Raw genomic sequence first — 18,365 nt, 5'->3', positions numbered from 1 at the left:
CCCTCTCCCACTCTACACTTTCAATATTTGACCCCAATTCCTATTTCATAGAGAAAATAGAAGCCAATAAATAGGAATTTCTGCATCTTCTGGTTACCAAACATATACCTACCCATTCTGTACCCATCCTATCTTCCTTTCCTCCTGCTGCATAAGATAGTGGTTCCTAAAGTGTAGTTAGCTCACCGGAACAGCAACAGAACCTGGAAAATTGCTAAAAATGTAAATCTGCAGACCCTGCCTCCAGGCCTACAGAATCACAAACTGGTGGAGGAAGGAGCAGTCATCTGTGACTTAGCGAGCTTTCCATGGAATTCTGCTGCACAGTCACATTAGAGAACAAATGCATTAGAAGAATAATGTAAGGCCAATCATACCTGTGCCATGGATGATGTCCTCCCCTGCTTTCTGGAGAATTTTATGTCATTTGTTATCCTTTCTTTCTCACATATATTCAACCATTCCTTAACTGGAACTTTCTCGGGCACATTCAAACATGCTTAAGCCCTTTCTCAAATACCTGCCTTTCTCAGTCTTTCATTCTCTTCTAGCTACCACATTGCCAGAGGCCAGCTCCAATGAGTCCAAGAGTCCCTAAAGGATGAACAGCGTCAGCGACTGAATGAATGAGGACACAGACACTAGCAAAAGCTGAGCCTGGCCTTTAATGAAAAGTAGCAGCTTGATTATATACTCTTTGATTACATAAAGTAAAGTACAGATATTAATCATATAATTGACACATAGCACAGTTACATGAGTTTAGAGAATGAGATTACATCATTTGGCAGGTCTTAGCAGTTAACTTGTTTCTAAGTAAGCTTGGTTTTTAGTTATTGTGGCCAGAAAATCTTACAAAGGCTAGGTAGGTGCCAGACTCTTGGTTTCTTTACAGATGACTATCTAAAGTTCACTATTCTATTATTTTTATGTAGGGCCCTCATTCTTTCATAGCTATTGTTCGTCTTATTCATTGTCTTTTATTACCATTTCTAAAGTAACAACTTAGCCCAGATCTCTGCTCTGAGCATCAGATTTCTTCACAACCCTCCTCCCCCATCCTAAACTCACTCCTCTGCACCATTTTGGTAAATGGCTATCACCTACTAACACCAGATACTTACGAGGCATCCATAATGGTCTCCCCTGTTCCAATTCCTCTCCAGTCCTTTCCCATCTGATTCATCAGCAAATCCTGTCCATGCTACCTACCATACACACCTAGCTACTGTTCCTTCCTCCCCATGGCCACTGCCACAATCCAAATTCAAGTCACTGTCCTCTCTATCCTGGTGTGTTAGTGATGCCGGGGTTCTTGTTCATGAAGCCGAAGAATGAGCTTCACAAACACTGGAGGTAGGAGAGGGGGCAGAGGCTTTTGTTCAGAAATAAAGTGAGAGAATAGAGCTCCTGTCTCACGCCAGGAGGGGACAAGAGAGCCCCTAGTGGTGCATTGTCGGGGGTTTTATAGGCAGTTGAGGATTTTTCGAGAACATCAAAAAGAAAGGCTGAGGGGTGTGGACTTGTACCACCTGCCCTGTCCTCAAGGTGGGCTGGGTCATAGTCTGATTGCTAGGGCTGACAGCGGAGTCACGGGTTATGCTGATACCTTTGCAGAACACTCAAACATTCCAGGCCAAGTTGCTCCTGGCTTTTTGACCTTTAACTGATCTCACTGAAGATGTCTATATCTTTACCCTGGAGAATTAGTGTGACCTTGACTTTGCATAATGCTTAGCACAGAGTTTCAGTAGGGACTTCTTTGCCCATTGTTACATTGCTGACTAAATATTCCACCCTGCTTTTCCCCGAGGCCCTCACCCTACTCTGACTTCACCCACGGTCCCTGTCTCATTCCCCCCTTTACAGATGGAGACCCTGGCTGCTACTAGGGAAAAGGGGGTGACGATCGCTCTGGCTGCTTCATGCTGACAAGGGGTGCAGTAAAGGGTGCAGTTAGGTCTCCATCAGCGGTCATTCGAGAGGGCCTTGGAAGATGGGCACTTCTATTCCTGGTTCCATTTCTATTACTATTTGCAGTTTTGTGGCTTCTAGGCAAGATAGAACAAATTGTGTTATTAGGTTAAGTAGCAACATCTGGAGTTGGATTTTCCATTCTCGAAGGACAAACTTAATGAGATTAAGAATACATGGTTGAATATGAGAACTACAAATAGTAAAACTTTAATTGAAATGATAGGAGAAAACTAAAACATCTGGAAAATCATAGCTAGATATTTTAAAGAAGCTAGAATTCTGGATCTAGTTTATGTCCCAATGACTAGTATTAGGATTTAGTATGGATAAGGCTGCATTATTGAAACAATACTTTTCTCTAAAATTACCCTCATTTTTATTAGAAGTAACCAGGTTAAGAAAATAGTTACCACTTGGCTTTATTATTTGCATAAGTGCAGCAAGAAGAGCAATTGATTACATAGGCTCTTTTAAATATGCTTTGCTGGAGCTTTTTACAAGGAATTTCAGATTGAACTTTTAAAGGCCTCTTGAGGCCAGACAGCCAAGCCAGAGTTGCCATCAGGATTTGCCTGCAGTACCTGTAACTTTGATGAATTCCTCTTTTCTTGAGGTCTCCAAAACATCCTGAGGTTCCTGCCCCTGCCAGGAAGTGACCTTCCTTACTCACCTGGTAAGGCTGCTGGGAACCCTCTACGCAAGGTACCAGGCCAGTTCTTCCAAGGGGCTTTGTTGGCTTTATATAGTCAACCTTAGTTCCTTAAAGCTGTCTGTTCATATCTGAGTTTACACACGTGTCTCTCAGGTATGACATTCCAGTCAAAGCCTTGGTAGTATAACCTGTGTTTTTAATTGCTCCTCTTACAAGGAAAGCAGGTTCTTATTGAACTTATGCAAATAAACATACTGCCATGAAATATAAAAATAGTCACTGAGAGTTTTTAAATTCTGGAGAGATCAGGTAGAGAGAAAGATAAAGGTTTCAATTCTGCTTATAAAGATAGTCATTTACTAAACTGTTGTCAGCTTAACAGAAAAAGCTTAAAACACTTTATCAGCAACATTTGAAACAAAAAGCCACAAAATCATCTTCCTTAGTTTACTTAATCCTATGTAACCAATACCTATTCTGCTGAAATCTAGTTCTTTACTAGTTTAGGAGTAATAAAACAGTGACTGTAGATGACAAAAGACTTACAAATGACAATGGTTAAAGATCTGATGAGAGCTTATTGTAAGACAGCTGACATAAGGAAATTCTGATATTTCTGTAACCAAAAACATTTGGTAACAAAGTTTAGCATCATTTCCTTTGACAGTGCTTTCCAGGTAATTTAGCAAGTAATTATACATATCAGATAAATAAGCCAAATTAGCCAAATACTTGCCCTAATGAGAAAAAATTCCTCTGACATGTTCCAGGGCCCTCTGGAACATATCAGAGTGAACTAGAGGTAAAAGCACCATTTTGAATTTGATTTTGGGAAGTTATCAGAAGAAAGTTTCTTTGGCACTTGCTTAAATAGGATTACAGGTTGCCATGAAGCAATACTTATCCATTTAACCAGAATGACGACAAAATCCCTCAAAGGCAAATACAGAGGTTACAGTTGTTAGCAAAGTTTAGCTTTTAGTCCTTTTAATATTAAGATCTCATTTTCTTAAATACTCCGACAACTCATTGAGACTTTAAGAATGAGAAACCGCTTTGATAAAACAATTAGAGAAACTTTTGCAATCTTTCAACATTAAAAGCCGACTAACAGTTAAGAAAACTTTGTCTTTTTAACTGAAAACAAAATTCTAATTTTGCTGTGTACTTGAGATGGAGACTCATTTGCTTTAATTTTATGACATGACCATATTAAATTCTTCCACAAACTTTCTACAACCTTCTTTTTTACATTTAGAGTTCTCCCTCTAAATAAACAGCTGTACTTTAGAACAAAGTTACTTTCTTTTATCAAAAGACACATTCTTTAGCATGCAGAAATGTTTTCCTTATTACTTTAAGTAGTTTTAATTAGAACTTAAAACCATTAGGTACCTTAATTTTTAGTAAACACTGAGAAGCAGGCTATTATAAACTGTTACACTAGCATTCTTTGGATTGACAGATCTATGAACATTTTATAATTTCTGTAACCATGAGCTTTACAACACAATTTCTCACTAAACACAAAGGGTATCTTCTTAACTTAGCAAAACTTTAAGGTTTTCGGTTACCACAAAGATTCTCAGGCTGTAGGTCGGTATACACACTGTAACACTTACAATTATTATTAAGAAGTTCACTTGCTACATTTAGTTTACTCATTCTTAACAACTATGCTAGACTACTTACAAAACCGTTACTGAATATTATACAAAGTCAAGCCTCTAAGCATTTTATTCTTGAAATATTTAGCAGATAACATCAACTTAAATGACTTTAGGTAAACTTAGGTAGCTGATAATCATAAGAACATGTCCATTTCAGTCCAACTTAAATTAGCATTAATGCTTAATATCTTTTATTAGGATTTTCTGGAAGTTTTAGAGTGCCCAATTTTCACAAGCACTTGTCTTTAAATCAATTTTATTAATACCATCCAAAGGTAGAAAAAACTTTCATTTACACGCTCTTAGACACACAAACGTACAGATTGAAACATAATAACTACAGTTAGCAATACTTTTCATAAAAGAACATATACATAGATAAACTGATACAGAGATTTGAGTTACTGATATACAATTGCCTTTCCTTTTAGCTTATTTGACTAAAAGTATCTCAGTTTTCAAGAATACACTCTATGGGCGAGCAGTTTATATAACTGGGTTAAGGTTTAGATGGCCCCAGACTAGCAGGGCCGATGAAGGCTCTGAACTGATAGGGACTGTGTGTGTTGAGGGGGCTGGAAATGAAATGCAAGTACAATTCTAGCTCCAGTCATTTAAAGCCAGGCTGTATTTCAGAAGATACATTTCTTCTGTTTCAGGGAGTCTAGTTTAAAAACCTCCCAGTTTTTGAAGATAATGAACCCAATAAGTAGAATAGATTTTCACCAAAAGAATTTAGAAAACTAGTCTCACAGTAGTCCTCTGGACTTTTGACTATTTCCCTTCTTTGCATTAAAATAAATTTAGGTGTATAACCTTATTATGTTGTATACTTCTCTCAGGGACCAAGCCTCTCCATTAGAGAGTTTCTATTGAGTCTAGGCTTTTGTGCAGAAGATAAGACACTTCTTATTCAGGGTCTGGGGATCAAAATTGCTCCCACTTCTTTAGAATACAAGCCACAGGTGTGTATGGCTTTAGACTTGAAGACAATGCTCCCATCTGAAAGAGAGAGAGGGAAAGATGGGTGTTCAGCACCTGATCAGCCTCTCTGTGAGGGCGTCCCTTCGCCTTGGAGCCTGGGTGACAGTGGTCAATCACCTCCTCTGCCAGGCCTACTGGAATTAACCACTCCTTACCAGTATGGCCTGTACCTTGCCTGGATTTCCCTCTTGCCTTCCCACACTAAGCAAGAGTTGCTTCAGAGCTCTGGATCTAGTGGGGACCTCACCAGTATGCTCTTACTTTACGCCTTCTGGGAGTCCTGATCCAGACCCTAGTTTCTTTGCACAGGCTTTAGCATAGTCCACTTGGGCTGCAGATAAGGAAATGCCATAGCCCCAGGAAGACTGCCTCCAAGGAAGAGAGATCAATAGAATAGAGCCATGGCTAGAATTTAAACAGGGCCATTTACATGTACAGTTATGGAGGGGGGTGCATATACTCAAACACCAGTTTCTGCCACTGTCTGGGATTTAGCCAGTCACCCACTATAACAAATCTGATCTGTGAAACAAGAGGTCAGGGGGCTATCTGAGACTCTCGCAGAGGCAGCAGCCTAGCCGGAGGTTCACTCAGCGCCATGGATCAATTGGCTGGAGCTGAGATCCAGGACCATGGTCTACTAGTCTGGTCTGCCCTTGGAGTCCGCAGATTAGGATAGGAAAGTAGGAAATCGGCTCAGCCTCTCCCCGACATTCCCATCCGTCCAGAGGTGGGGGATCCAGGAGCGGCAGACACCGGGAAACCTTTCACCCAAGACTTAAGACTGGTAGCCGACGCTAATCGTCTTTTAAGTGGCTAACGGGTGCCCAGACACATTTTTATGAGATAAAACGTACAACATGCAGTTAGGAATAAGAGCAAAGCATAGGTCTCCTACCTTGCGGTGGTCAGCATCAGGTTCCGTGAAATTGGTGAACTTAGGAGAGAGTTAGGAACGGCCCCTAACAGGGTGGCCTGAAGAAGCAGGCTGGAAGTCAGAGACAGAGAGACAGGAGTCAGAGACACTCCTCACGGATACCCAGTTGGGCTGTCGCGGTCTGATTCCAGACACGCGGACCTGTGAGAAGCCGCTGAAGTGTAGCCTCAGCCTAGACTCTCGCAGGTGCCCATGGACTTCCTCAGTCCCTTCCATCCAAGGAGATGCCTCGGAAAGGGAATCCTGGCCTCCATTCAGCTGACTTTCCCAGCTCCCAAGGGAGATGGGGGATCCACTGAGGGAGACACAGGGGAACCTGGCGCTTGAGACTTTGAGATTGACAGCCAGGCTAGTCCCATTTAAGTGGCTGACGAGCACCCCATGTTGTGAGCCATAGACGGCTTCCTTCTATAAGGGCAGTGAAAGAAAAGGCAGGCTTGGATGCTGATACTCACCTCCGAAGTTATCCCAGGCGAGCCCCCAAAGATGATGCCGGGGTTCTTGTTCACGAAGCCGAAGAATGAGTTTCACAAACACTCAAGGTAGGAAGGCAAGGTACAGGCTTTTACTTAGAGATAAAGTGAAAGGACAGAGCTCCCAGCTCATGCCTCCAGGGGACAAGAGTCCAGGGCGGTGCGTTGTCTAGGGGGTTTTATAGGCAGAGGCGGAGAACATGAAAAAAAGCTTAGGGATGTGGACTTATTAATTGGTCCTAGGATGTTTACAATTAACTTTTTACAAGTAACCTCCTGCTCTTTTGATTTCTCCCTGAGATACCAGCATCTTGGTCTGGGGGCATATGAAACAAGGCCACCTGCTCAGCCCCCAAGGTGGGCTGAGGCATTGTTTGCTAAAGAGTAAGTTAAGTGCAATCTTATCTTTAAGGTAGAATCCTTCTTGCCTTTTACTGTGTTATGGCTGGGCCTGCAGGCTAAATTAGTTTGCCCAGTTTGCAAAATCACTTCATCAGGAAAGACAGCACATAGGCCTGGGCCTTTTAGCATGTTAAAGTGAATCGTACACATGATTATAAATAATTAGCATAAAGTAAACATGTGCTACTCTTCTTTTTCTGGGATACACCAACTGATCTCACTGAAGAATGGCTCTAGAGCTGAATGTTTCACACAGAGTTTTAATAGGGGGTTTCGTTGCATGTAGTTAACATTGCTCTGACTGCGAATATCCTTGCCTTGTTTCATCAGGAGGCCCTCACCCTGTGACTACACCCACGGTCCCTGTCGCACATGCATAGATTTGAGTTCTGTATTAAACGTGTGAACCATTTTAGCGAAAATCAAAAACGCGGGTTTGTGGAGCACGGGTAAGGGGGCTGGGCAAACTGTTAAAAACGGGCCCAGGAAAAGAGGTGGGGCGAAGAGTGAAGGACAGAGGAGTCAGCCAATGGGGAGACTGGGAACCGCTCCCCCTCCCTTTGTGTTTCAAATTGTAAGCTCCGTTTCCATCCGGGCCTTCAGCCTCGTTCCCGGGCAGTATAAAGTTTGCTGTCTCCTTTGTTCGCCCTCGTTGCGCAGTAGTGCTAGCGGCTTTCGTCTTCTCTCGTCTGTTCCGGCAGGTCTGTCTTGTGCTGAGCTGCTAGGAAAGCCCTGTTGGCGAGCTCGCAGGAGCTTGAACCCGCCGTCACTCCTCCGGTACGTGTGTTCTTTTCTTCGTCCGCATTTCATGGCAAGCTGGAACTTGGGATTAATTTCCCTGGAGGTGGGGGTGACGGGCGCCATTTTAAGAACTCAAAGGTGTCAACCTATTTAGACAAAGCTGAGGCTGTCGTAGGAAAACAGACGTAGGAGGTTCGTATCGTTGTGTACCTCTTGAGGAAGTTTGGTTGCCACCTAGGGCGGTGGCGGAGGCCTGGGCTGGACTGGGACGAGGAGAGACCGAGCCCCCGCGGTGCCTGCATTGGCATGGCGCTGGCGCTGCCGACGGACACGTGCACCTTTACGCGGGGTCCTTGTTCATTGGCGGCCTTGGAGGGGAAGCTTTCTGAGTTTACCCGGTTACTGCTGGTGGTAAAAGTTATTCCCTTGACCGTTGGTAGTGGTGCTGGGCTGATTCCAAGTGTCGCCATTTTGTGTTTAACACGCGGTTTTTAATGACGGCTTATAATTGGTTTCTCCTGCAATCAAGGAATGTTGAGCTTTAAGTGCGCGCTTTCACCTTCTGTTACTTAATAGGAAGTGTTAGTGGCACTGTGTTAAAATGTAAAATTTACGGCGGGGAACGGGATGTCTGGTGGTGAGGGGGAGGGTTTAACTTGGTGCAAAGTTTAAGGCTTCTGCTTGGATATTCTAGGGAATCATGGTAAGTAAGTAAGGGCACAGGTTTTGGAAGAGGGCCGGGTGTTAAGGACCTGCGCCTGGTCTGTGACCTTGACTGAGTCCATAGTCTTAAAAAATTGAGGTAATTGTATCTTTAAAGGACATCATATGTAGAATTAAAACTAAGTCATTTAAAATGTTGAGTACGTGCAACATGATTAAAACTGCCAAGGTGTAGTTAAGGGTAAAGTCATGTTATCTTGGTCTTTTTAACCAGTTTAATGTGAAATATCCTGTCGCCGAACTACTTAAATTGGTTTTCTGCTGAGGCCTAGAAAAGATCGTTCTGGGTGTCTGTAGTCACGCAGGAATAATGGGTTTAGTAAAACAAGAAAAATGTGCCCCCCAAAATATCTGATAAACTTGAACTTTTTTCCGTCGAGGTAATACTATTTTTCAACAGACTCTCACCAGGGAAAAAAAATGGTTGAAGCCGACCGCCCAGGAAAGCTCTTTATTGGTGGCCTCAATACAGAAACAAATGAGAAAGCCCTTGAAGCAGTATTTGGCAAATATGGACGAATAGTGGAAGGTGAGTTATCTAAAAGTGTGTGCAGGGCTATAACAATTAAAAAGATAAGCTATGATGAATTTAATTGCATTGATCATCTGAGGTGATAAATGTTATTTGTCCTCTAAGAAGTTCTGAGCTTTCTTTACACAGATGCACTAATGTTACTTCATTCGAACCAGAGTAACACTTTTCCTCCTGAAAACTATTTTTTAGTACTCTTGATGAAAGATCGTGAAACCAACAAATCCAGAGGATTTGCTTTTGTCACCTTTGAAAGCCCAGCAGATGCTAAGGATGCAGCCAGAGACATGAATGGGAAGGTGAGATTGTCTGCACAATAATACCGTGTTTCATAGTGCATAAAATAGCACATGTTAGCCAAGTCTGGCTAGGGCAGCCCTTGAAATTTGTATTTTGAAGGTATACCATTCCAGGATCCTCTGATGGTAGTAGGCCTTTGTAATTTCAGAGCAAAATTTTGTACTCAAAATAATGGACCATACTCCCAAGAGTCTTTAGATAGAATAAGGTGTTTCATCTGGAATCCATAAACTGATCATTTTTTTCTCCTGGTTAATTTTTGATGCTGAGAAGTATCTGGCCTTGTTTTGAATTTTACCTGCCAGCGGTGCAGTGGGGATCCACTTTGTTGTGGTTCACATCCTTATCATTCTCAAGGCCTGAGTAAGCATTAAGTATATGTAATAAAAGCAACTACTTGTAGTTATTTCTTGCATGAATGGGAGAGAAAATTCTACCTACAAATGCACTTTTTACAACATTGCATGTCATAGTGCATGGTGCATCTGTTGTATTCCTGAATGTTGACGTAATTAACCATTTTGATGTTTATTTAGTCTTTAGATGGAAAAGCCATCAAGGTAGAACAGGCCACTAAACCATCTTTTGAAAGTGGTAGACGAGGACCACCTCCACCTCCAAGAAGCAGAGGCCCACCAAGAGGTCTTAGAGGCGGAAGAGGAGGAAGTGGAGGAACCAGGGGACCTCCCTCACGAGGAGGGCACATGGGTAATGACTTGAGTTGTTTACCTCAGGCTGCTATTGTAGTTGAGGAACTGCAGACCTACAGCAATGTGTCCTTTGGTGAAGCCCTAGTTTAGAGGCTCCAGCTTAGGAAATTGAGAACACTTGCTCATTTACCAAAGTGATCGTGATTCAGAAGGAAAACAGGGCATCCTACGTTAAATTAGTGTTTTTAAACAATACTGCTATACTATGCCTTTCCCAAGTAGTTCGTTCTCTAGGAAAAAACACTTGGAGGAAAATTTTAATATGTATAGGCATTGGGTCTATGAAAATAAAACAGTCAGTCTTTGAAGGAGCTTTAAGGTTATACTTCAGTTTTTTTATCCCAGTCTGTATAGACGGTTCCATATTCAGCTTTGTGTAAGAGGAAACTAAAGCTAGATTCCCCAACTAAACAAATTAGCCTTGAATAAGCAGTGAGAACAGATTTTCCTTAATTTTCTATTAATGTTTTTCTTTTCTATTCTAATGTAGATGATGGTGGCTATTCCATGAATTTTAATATGAGTTCTTCCAGGGGACCACTTCCAGTAAAAAGAGGACCACCACCACGAAGTGGGGGTCCTCCTCCGAAAAGATCTGCCCCTTCAGGACCAGTTCGAAGCAGCAGTGGAATGGGAGGAAGAGGTAAGTGTTCCATTTATAAATAAATCCTACCACCATAATTCAAGAAAGTTCTTGATAGGTGAATGGAAAAAGTGATGCTTAAACTGATTTGATGGACTCTACATCATCTAGGTACATGAAATTAATGACCTGAATTGAGTTGTGAATGAGAAATTTTAGTAAAACTGCTTAATTTTCTTCCCCATTGTCATTTGATTGAATCCCTACTTTTTCATTGAATACAAACTCATTTTACCTTTTCTTTTGGGTATATTTTTTAAATTGTCTTCAGCTCCTGTATCACGTGGAAGAGACAGTTACGGAGGCCCACCTCGAAGGGAACCCTTGCCCTCTCGTAGAGATGTTTATTTGTCCCCAAGAGATGATGGATATTCTACTAAAGACAGGTAACAGAAAAGTAGAGTTTGCTCCCTTAATCATTTTTAAGTTAAAGGGAGAGCTCATCAAAAGGTTGAACTGAGTTAACTTTTGTTTCTGTAGCTATTCAAGCAGAGATTACCCAAGTTCTCGTGATACGAGAGATTATGCACCACCACCAAGAGATTATACTTACCGTGATTATGGTCATTCCAGTTCACGTGATGACTACCCATCAAGAGGCTATAGGTAAAACTGACTTTGGTGCCACACTTTGCTGCAAACAAAAAAAAAATTTTGCTGTAGAAATTGACGCCGGGGCTTACAAATTTTTATCTTTAATTAGTGATAGAGATGGCTATGGTCGTGATCGTGACTATTCAGATCATCCAAGTGGAGGTTCCTACAGAGATTCATATGAGAGTTATGGTAAGATATGGGTTGAGGGTCTTTGAATATCACCAGCTTGAGTATTTAGGTTCATGAGCCACTTATTAGGCTGTGTGATGCTTGCTTTTTAAGGGATGTTTGCTTGCTTTTAAGGGGGTAACTATCAGCTGGGCTTTCCTAGTTTTGTTGAAGGGCTTTTGTTATTTCTAAGTGTTTTTTTTTATTTTGTTTTGTTTTTGAGGCTGTTTGCTTGCTTTGGAGGGGATTTTGCTTGCTTAAATTGGCAGCCTTATGTGTTTTCCCCCAACAGTGAAAATACAGTTTAAAAATTTTATTAACAAGATCAAATGTTTACCATTGCAATATGAAGGAAAGTCTACAGTTCAAAATTGCAACTTATCACTGGAAAGTGGCTGAGTGTCTACTATAAAATTACAAGCTGTCTGGAATATCCTCTTGAAATACACACCGTCTTCAGTCTTTTCAAACAAACATTAAAACCCCATCCATTTCCGTATCTCAGCAGATGAGCAAATCCCTGTTAATGGCCAGCAATGGCAGAGTTTAAAACCTCCCAGTTAAGAAAGTAAAAGTTTAATACAAGAATTCTGTAAATTCAGATTTAAATGTTGTATATATACAATTTATAGTGTTGCCATATTACCTGACCATTGACCCTGCAGGTAACTCACGTAGTGCTCCACCTACACGAGGGCCCCCGCCATCTTATGGTGGAAGCAGTCGCTATGATGATTACAGCAGCTCACGTGACGGATATGGTGGAAGTCGAGACAGTTACTCAAGCAGCCGAAGTGATCTCTACTCAAGTGGTCGTGATCGGGTTGGCAGACAAGAAAGAGGGCTTCCCCCTTCTATGGAAAGGGGGTACCCTCCTCCTCGTGATTCCTACAGCAGTTCAAGCCGCGGAGCACCAAGAGGTGGTGGCCGTGGAGGAAGCCGATCTGATAGAGGGGGAGGCAGAAGCAGATATTAAAAACAAACAACTTTGGACCAAAATCCCTGTTCAAAGAAACAAAAAGTGGAACTTATTCTGTCATAACTACCCAAGGACTACTAAAAGGAAAAATGTATTACTTTTTTTAAATTTCCTGTTAAGTTCCCTCTCCATAATTTTTATGTTCTTGTGAGGAAAAAAGTTAAAACATGTTTAATTTTACTTGGTTTTTATGACATTGCTTTTCAACAAGCAAATGTTAAATGTGTTAAGACATAAGTTGTGTACTAGTGTTGTAATTTTCCAAGTGTCCCTGAAGGCCACCTCCTGATTTTCCCCAGTAAATAAGGCAAACAATTTTAACATCTTCCACAAACATCTAGCCATCTAAAATGGAGAGATGAATCCTTCCTATACAGACAAGCTAGCTATTATTAGAGGGTGGTTGGGGTATGCTACTCTTAGGATTTCAGAGTATCTTACAACTGAAATCTCAATGTTCTCAGTATGAAAGATCTGAGATCAGATGCTTATGTAAGGAAAGTGCTATTCACCCATAAATCCAAAAAAGCAAATGGATAGTGCTGGCTATATTTTGCCTTTGACATTTCCTTGGGAACCTACAAGAACCTCCCCCCTCCCCTCCTCCCCCAATAAGACCATTTAAGTGTGTGTTAAGCAACTACAGAATACTAAATAAAATTTGGCCAAACCAACCATGAAGCTGCAAACGATGCTTGCTCTTACTGTTTCAAATTTTTGCAACTCTGTAGTGTCTCACTTTTAAGGAACAGCTTGATTGCAAAGGAGAAAATAGATAAGCAATGAAGTTATCTCCAACTTCTCAAAGGCTTATGACTTCTAAAAAGTGAATCTATCAGCATTCCACATCAGATTTAAAGCATCCAATGCCTGAAACAGCAAAGATGGTAAGCAAAGCAAACTAGTTTTTCCGTCTAAGTCGAGATTGAACACTTAACCTTCCTCATAGTACAGTGAGACATACTGTACTTCATGGCAGTGGAAATGCCTTCTAGATTAAAAAAAACTTGGAAAAGAAAAGTGTTCGATAGCATATTAGAAGTCTTCCAAATTCAACACTTGGATTTTTTTTTTAAAGCATGTGTGACACTTAAAGGCCTTAATACTGCTGTTCACCAATAGCGATCTGGGTCTCGGGAGGGGGTATCTTTTTTTCTTTTTTTAAGTCTTATTTTTGATGAAGACCTTTAGACATGCTTCATGTATTTTAACATTTTTTAAATTAATCTTTTAGTCAATATAGGAAATGGCTTAAGTTTGGGGTCTCACTCTCTACCCCTGTAAGCCATTGAAAACTTGACATTTAGTTGGATGCCTGACTTGTTTTTTAGTTCTGTGAAACTACACTGTATGGAGAAAATCTATTGCAAGTGGTCTTTTAAAAAGCAAAACCTGAGGCAGCATGACCCAGGTCCAGCCATGAAGTTGAAAAGATGCTCTTGAATATAGTAAACTTGAAGACCTCCAACTAAAATCCTTATACTGCAGTTAATCCTTCAATAAGTTTTGTCCGTTCAACTTATGGATTTAACATGGCAGTGCACCATTGGAACAGAATGAGAATCCATAAGCCATGCAACTTAACCATTTAAGCCATTCCAGTCCATCCCAAGCCAGTGAATCTTCCACCACTTAAGAGAAGTAGTAGAACATGAAATACGTTAAGCTGCAAGTCTGATCTTGCCTTTTCTTTCTGGAAAAGAGGGCAGTTATAGGCAAGTTTTGAAGAACTTTATTAAGAGATAACTAGTGGCCTATTTAATTTTTACAGGTTGAGGATTCTGGGCATATGGTCATGAGTGCTGGTATATTCACACTAGATAAAGCAGCAAGACCAAATGAAATGTTCAGGTAAGTTTTGAAAGCTGCCCCTTTACAGGCTTAAATACTGTAGCATCGCCACTTTGCATGTCATTGGCAAGTTATTTGTAAAAGGGATAAACTAATTTGGGGGTTAGGATGGTACTGTGTAGCAATCTGGCACATTGACTGTTAGCCATTCGAATGTCCGGTTGGGGTTAAACAGGTATGTTTTTATTAGTGGCTCAGTCATGGAATGTTAGCTATATTTGAATGTGAAACTAACTGTCCTCATAAGCAGCTGTTGACTGGAGCTATAGTGTTAGTGATTTGGTATGTGAGCAAGCCTCACTAGTATGCTGTTCAGACTTGTTCCTGTACATTTATTAAAAGGATGATGATTATTACATAGTCTCCATATTACCAAAATGATGCTTGGAGGAATTAGAGGTTCGAATTTTAGGCAAGTGTTTTGTTGCTGTTTGAAGCAACAAGAAAGCGTACATTTAAAAAATTAGGTAGAGGAGTAATAATTTCCAGTATAAAACAATGTATTGTGATCTGATGACATGCTTCTCATTTCTTCCAGAGTTACTGAAGCAGAAGAATGCTGGTTGCAAAGGCACAAGAGTTGCATAAGCAGTACTCATCAGAAGTGGTTCGGTGCAGACAATAGATGGTTGCTTTAAAGGAGTCCTGCGGAAGGGAAGGCATCAGTGTTCCTTGGTTAGCACTCAACCTAGGGGGAGGGGTCCTTACTTAAAACAAGTAATTGACCAGGTGGAGAAAGGGGAACAATTGAGGAAATTGGTAAGTGGAGGTAGTTGAGAAGTTCTTGTGGTTCCTTGTCGACTTTACAGTTTTGGCTTTCATTTTGTTCAGCTAAAGTCACACTGACAGCTCCGCAGTTTAGACCCTCCTAATGATCACTGTCATAAAATTGAATTAGAAAAAATGAAAGGCATTAAGTGGTAGCTCTCACTCAATCCAGCAAAGTGATTTTTTAGCAAATGAAACATTTTTGCATTCATCCAGAAGTGGGATTTAGTTACAAAGTAAAACAGAAGAGTAGTATCTGGAAACTAAAAGTAACTGGAAGCACAGATAATATGCTTGAAAGGACACTTTAAAAATGAGATAAAGTCGGGCCAGTTGGCTTTTTTTGTTGTTGTTACTATTGTAAGCCTACTTTACCCACACTTGGAAACAAAAGATAAAACTTCGTAAGTGTCAGTGGTATAAAAAGCTGATGTTCTCAAAGGAGACAGATTTGAGTTGGGTTAGAAGAACCAGCTCAACTTCTGAGGATTTTTGCATAGTGAAAAGTATGCTCATGTTTTAACATTTGCAATTGTGGAAAGTGATAGAGATTTAACCCTCATTTGACAGGCGTCTGTAATCACAGACCCTGAGGATATTGGCCAAATTGAAATAGCTGCTGTGCTTACGTAGCTGGCTTCCTCAGTCCTTTACTTGGGTTTATCCTTCTGAGGACCGCTTGACCCTGGATTTTTGGATACCATGAAGATATTATAGAACATAGATTAAACCTAGTAAATACGAATGCTAAATTAAAATTTTAAGTATGCTTAAATGACCAGATAGCTGTATGGAAATTAGTTTACTGACCCAGTAGACTTAATTCTGCTCCCATTGGAAAAAGAATCTTATTGATTCTTCTGGCGTTATACTGTTGTAAAAGAAATAATGACAGTGTTTTCCTTGTTGGACTGGTAGTGAATATAGAACTTAGGTGTCAGATAAGTTTCTCTTTTTGGAATGTTTTGTATTTGAAACTTAATAAAACTTAAAATGCTTTTTTTTTGTGGCCTTGGGTTCTTCTATTTTTTTTTTTTTTTTGCAATAAGGAACTTAGGCTTTATAAATACTCATTTTCCCCTCCCACAAACTTCAGTTCCCATGCAAATGTTGGTACTTGAGCTGTGGCTAGGGAAACAGTTACTGAGGTGGCTTGTGCTGTGACTAGGCCTCCTTTATTAGGGGAGTGAGCTTTAGGGTAGGCATCAAGGTAATTTTGAGTAATTTACTTGGCAGTTAATCTCCTGTGGAATAAGTCCTTACATCATGGCTGTTAAACCAGCCGCAGATTCTTGATAAAGCTTCAATATTGAAAACTTCCTGCTTTTATCTACTGTTCTATATATATCTGACACCTGATGTCAGTACTGTGAAATTGTAAAACTGTCTTTTTTTTTTTTTAAGGGAAAGTGGTCCATGTATTGGGGGTGTGCAGTGCCTCACAAGCAATGGAGCACTGTGACCAAGGGATATGGGCAAAGAGGGAGCTTTACAGAGCGTTAAAGAGGCAGTGCAGAAACACCATCATTAGCCACAAGCTCCGGTTTCTAGGGTAAGGTGAGATTACTACAGCTAAGATGGAGGATGGTAAGTGGCATATGTTAGGTTTCCTTAACAGGTGTTTTCTGTAGGTGTAGGCTGATGAGTTTAAGATTTGTGGCTTGGGCCTTGTCTGTGGGACAACCTGCATTTTGTGGGTCCCGGTAAATACACAGTAATAGCAACTGAAACAGTAGTAGATTTGGGTTATATATAGCCAGTTGAACAGAACTCAGAAAGGAAGAGGAATGTTACCATTAGACTGACAGAAAAAAACCTATTGTGTAAATAACCTGTTACTTAACCAATTATTACAGAAAATCTTCATTCTTTTCCATCAGTTTTTAAGCTGCATACATCAATATAGTACCTAGAAACACTTGTGTTCATACCAGAGTTTGGTATTTATAGGTTTTGAAGATAAGTTTTAAAAAAATTTAAATCTGAAATCCTTAAAAAGTTTCATAGTGTCAAGATACATAGAGTACTGGTATCCAACAAGGTACCTTCAGTTCTTGCCCTCATCCTCCAAAGACAGACTAGCCATGCCTGTTGCAGATGATCTAATGCAGCCAAAGTACGGGGCCTTACATGAGGCTGCATTCAGCAAAATGCTTTTGTGATTGAGTCATGTATCAGGTCCTTTTTGTTGGCAAGGATAAGCATAGTACAGTTTATTGATGGAAACCTAGGCTTTTCTCTAGCTCTTGGCTATTACAAGGTTGCTGTGAGTGTTATGCAAGTCTGTATGTACATAAAGGTGAAAACACTCAAGTCAGGAATTGCTGGATTGTAGATAATTTAGGTCATAGCCAGATGTTTTCTCGAAAGTTTTAATACGAACACTAACAGTGTGAGACCTGGTTACTCCACACACACATAAGTATTTGATGTTTTTAAATTTATTCTCATTGGATGCATTGCATCTCGCTTAAATTTGTATATCCCTGGTGAATAATGAGCATTATGTAACTTTTCATAAGTGTAATATTTGTTGACGGTGAAATGCACCGATCTGTTCAGCTTATTTGATCTTAAAATTATTGTGCAGTCCACACATCAAGAAAACATTTCTGCCCTGAAAGTGGGTGCCCCTTACCATTTAATAGCTCAAATTCTAACCCCAGGGAAGAAACATTGACCTGGTTTCTATCATTGCAAATCATCTTCACATGTTTTAATACTTAATATAAATTAAGTCCTACATTAGTGCATTTTTTGCGTTTTGTCTTCGAGCATGTCTTTGATGTTAATGCATGTAGTTGTATCAGTAGCTCCTTTTTTCTGCAGAATAGAACTCCAGTGTATAATCACAGGGTATAGTTTATCCATTCTGTTGATGGGTATCTGGTCTGTTACAGATAAGGTTGCTATGCAAATCCTGGGCATAATTTATAATTTCATTTGGATTACTATCATGGAGTGGAATTACTGGAGTTATAGGCTAGACAATATATATGTTTAATTTTTAAGAAACTGCCAGTTATCCCAGTGGTGATACCAGTTGAGGGGTTCTGCTTGCTTTCCAGCATAGTGCTGATGTTGATCTGTTTCATTATAACCATGTTAGTGGGTGGATGGGGTGGTAGAAAATCATGCTTTTGATTCTCATGTCCATAATGACTAATGATGCCAAGCACTTCCTAAAGTTTTCTGGGATTTTTAATTTATGGAAAAGTTGCAGAAATAGTGTAGAGTTCTTACATACCTTTTACCCAG

General features: G+C 40.4%; 1 protein-coding gene, 1 long non-coding RNA gene and 1 other non-coding gene across 3 annotated transcripts; 2 read left to right on the top strand and 1 right to left on the bottom strand.

The window, feature by feature from the left end:
- Window positions 1-422: 422 nt before the first annotated feature.
- LOC118972134 (uncharacterized) lies at window positions 423-6,846 on the bottom strand. Its single transcript, XR_005060964.2, has 3 exons — window positions 6,676-6,846; window positions 6,182-6,271; window positions 423-2,051 (listed from the first exon to the last, which is right to left on the bottom strand). It is a non-coding gene; the product is annotated as an uncharacterized lncRNA (long non-coding RNA).
- Window positions 6,847-7,694: 848 nt separating this feature from the next.
- Window positions 7,695-16,105, top strand: RBMX (RNA binding motif protein X-linked). The gene is made up of 11 exons (XM_017642825.3): window positions 7,695-7,872; window positions 8,960-9,088; window positions 9,284-9,390; window positions 9,928-10,099; window positions 10,592-10,744; window positions 11,016-11,130; window positions 11,225-11,350; window positions 11,448-11,530; window positions 12,175-13,375; window positions 14,260-14,339; window positions 14,878-16,105. Exons 2-9 carry the CDS (start codon window positions 8,980-8,982, stop codon window positions 12,483-12,485), a joined length of 1,176 nt encoding a protein of 391 aa, XP_017498314.1. The 5' UTR covers window positions 7,695-7,872; window positions 8,960-8,979; the 3' UTR covers window positions 12,486-13,375; window positions 14,260-14,339; window positions 14,878-16,105.
- Window positions 9,137-9,209, top strand: LOC118972164 (small nucleolar RNA SNORD61). The gene has a single exon (XR_005060994.1). It is a non-coding gene; the product is annotated as a small nucleolar RNA SNORD61 (small nucleolar RNA).
- Window positions 16,106-18,365: the final 2,260 nt, after the last annotated feature.

Source organism: Manis javanica, chromosome X (genome assembly GCF_040802235.1).
Source record: "Manis javanica isolate MJ-LG chromosome X, MJ_LKY, whole genome shotgun sequence".
Taxonomy (NCBI): domain Eukaryota; kingdom Metazoa; phylum Chordata; class Mammalia; order Pholidota; family Manidae; genus Manis; species Manis javanica.
This window is presented reverse-complemented; position numbering and strand designations above follow the sequence as displayed.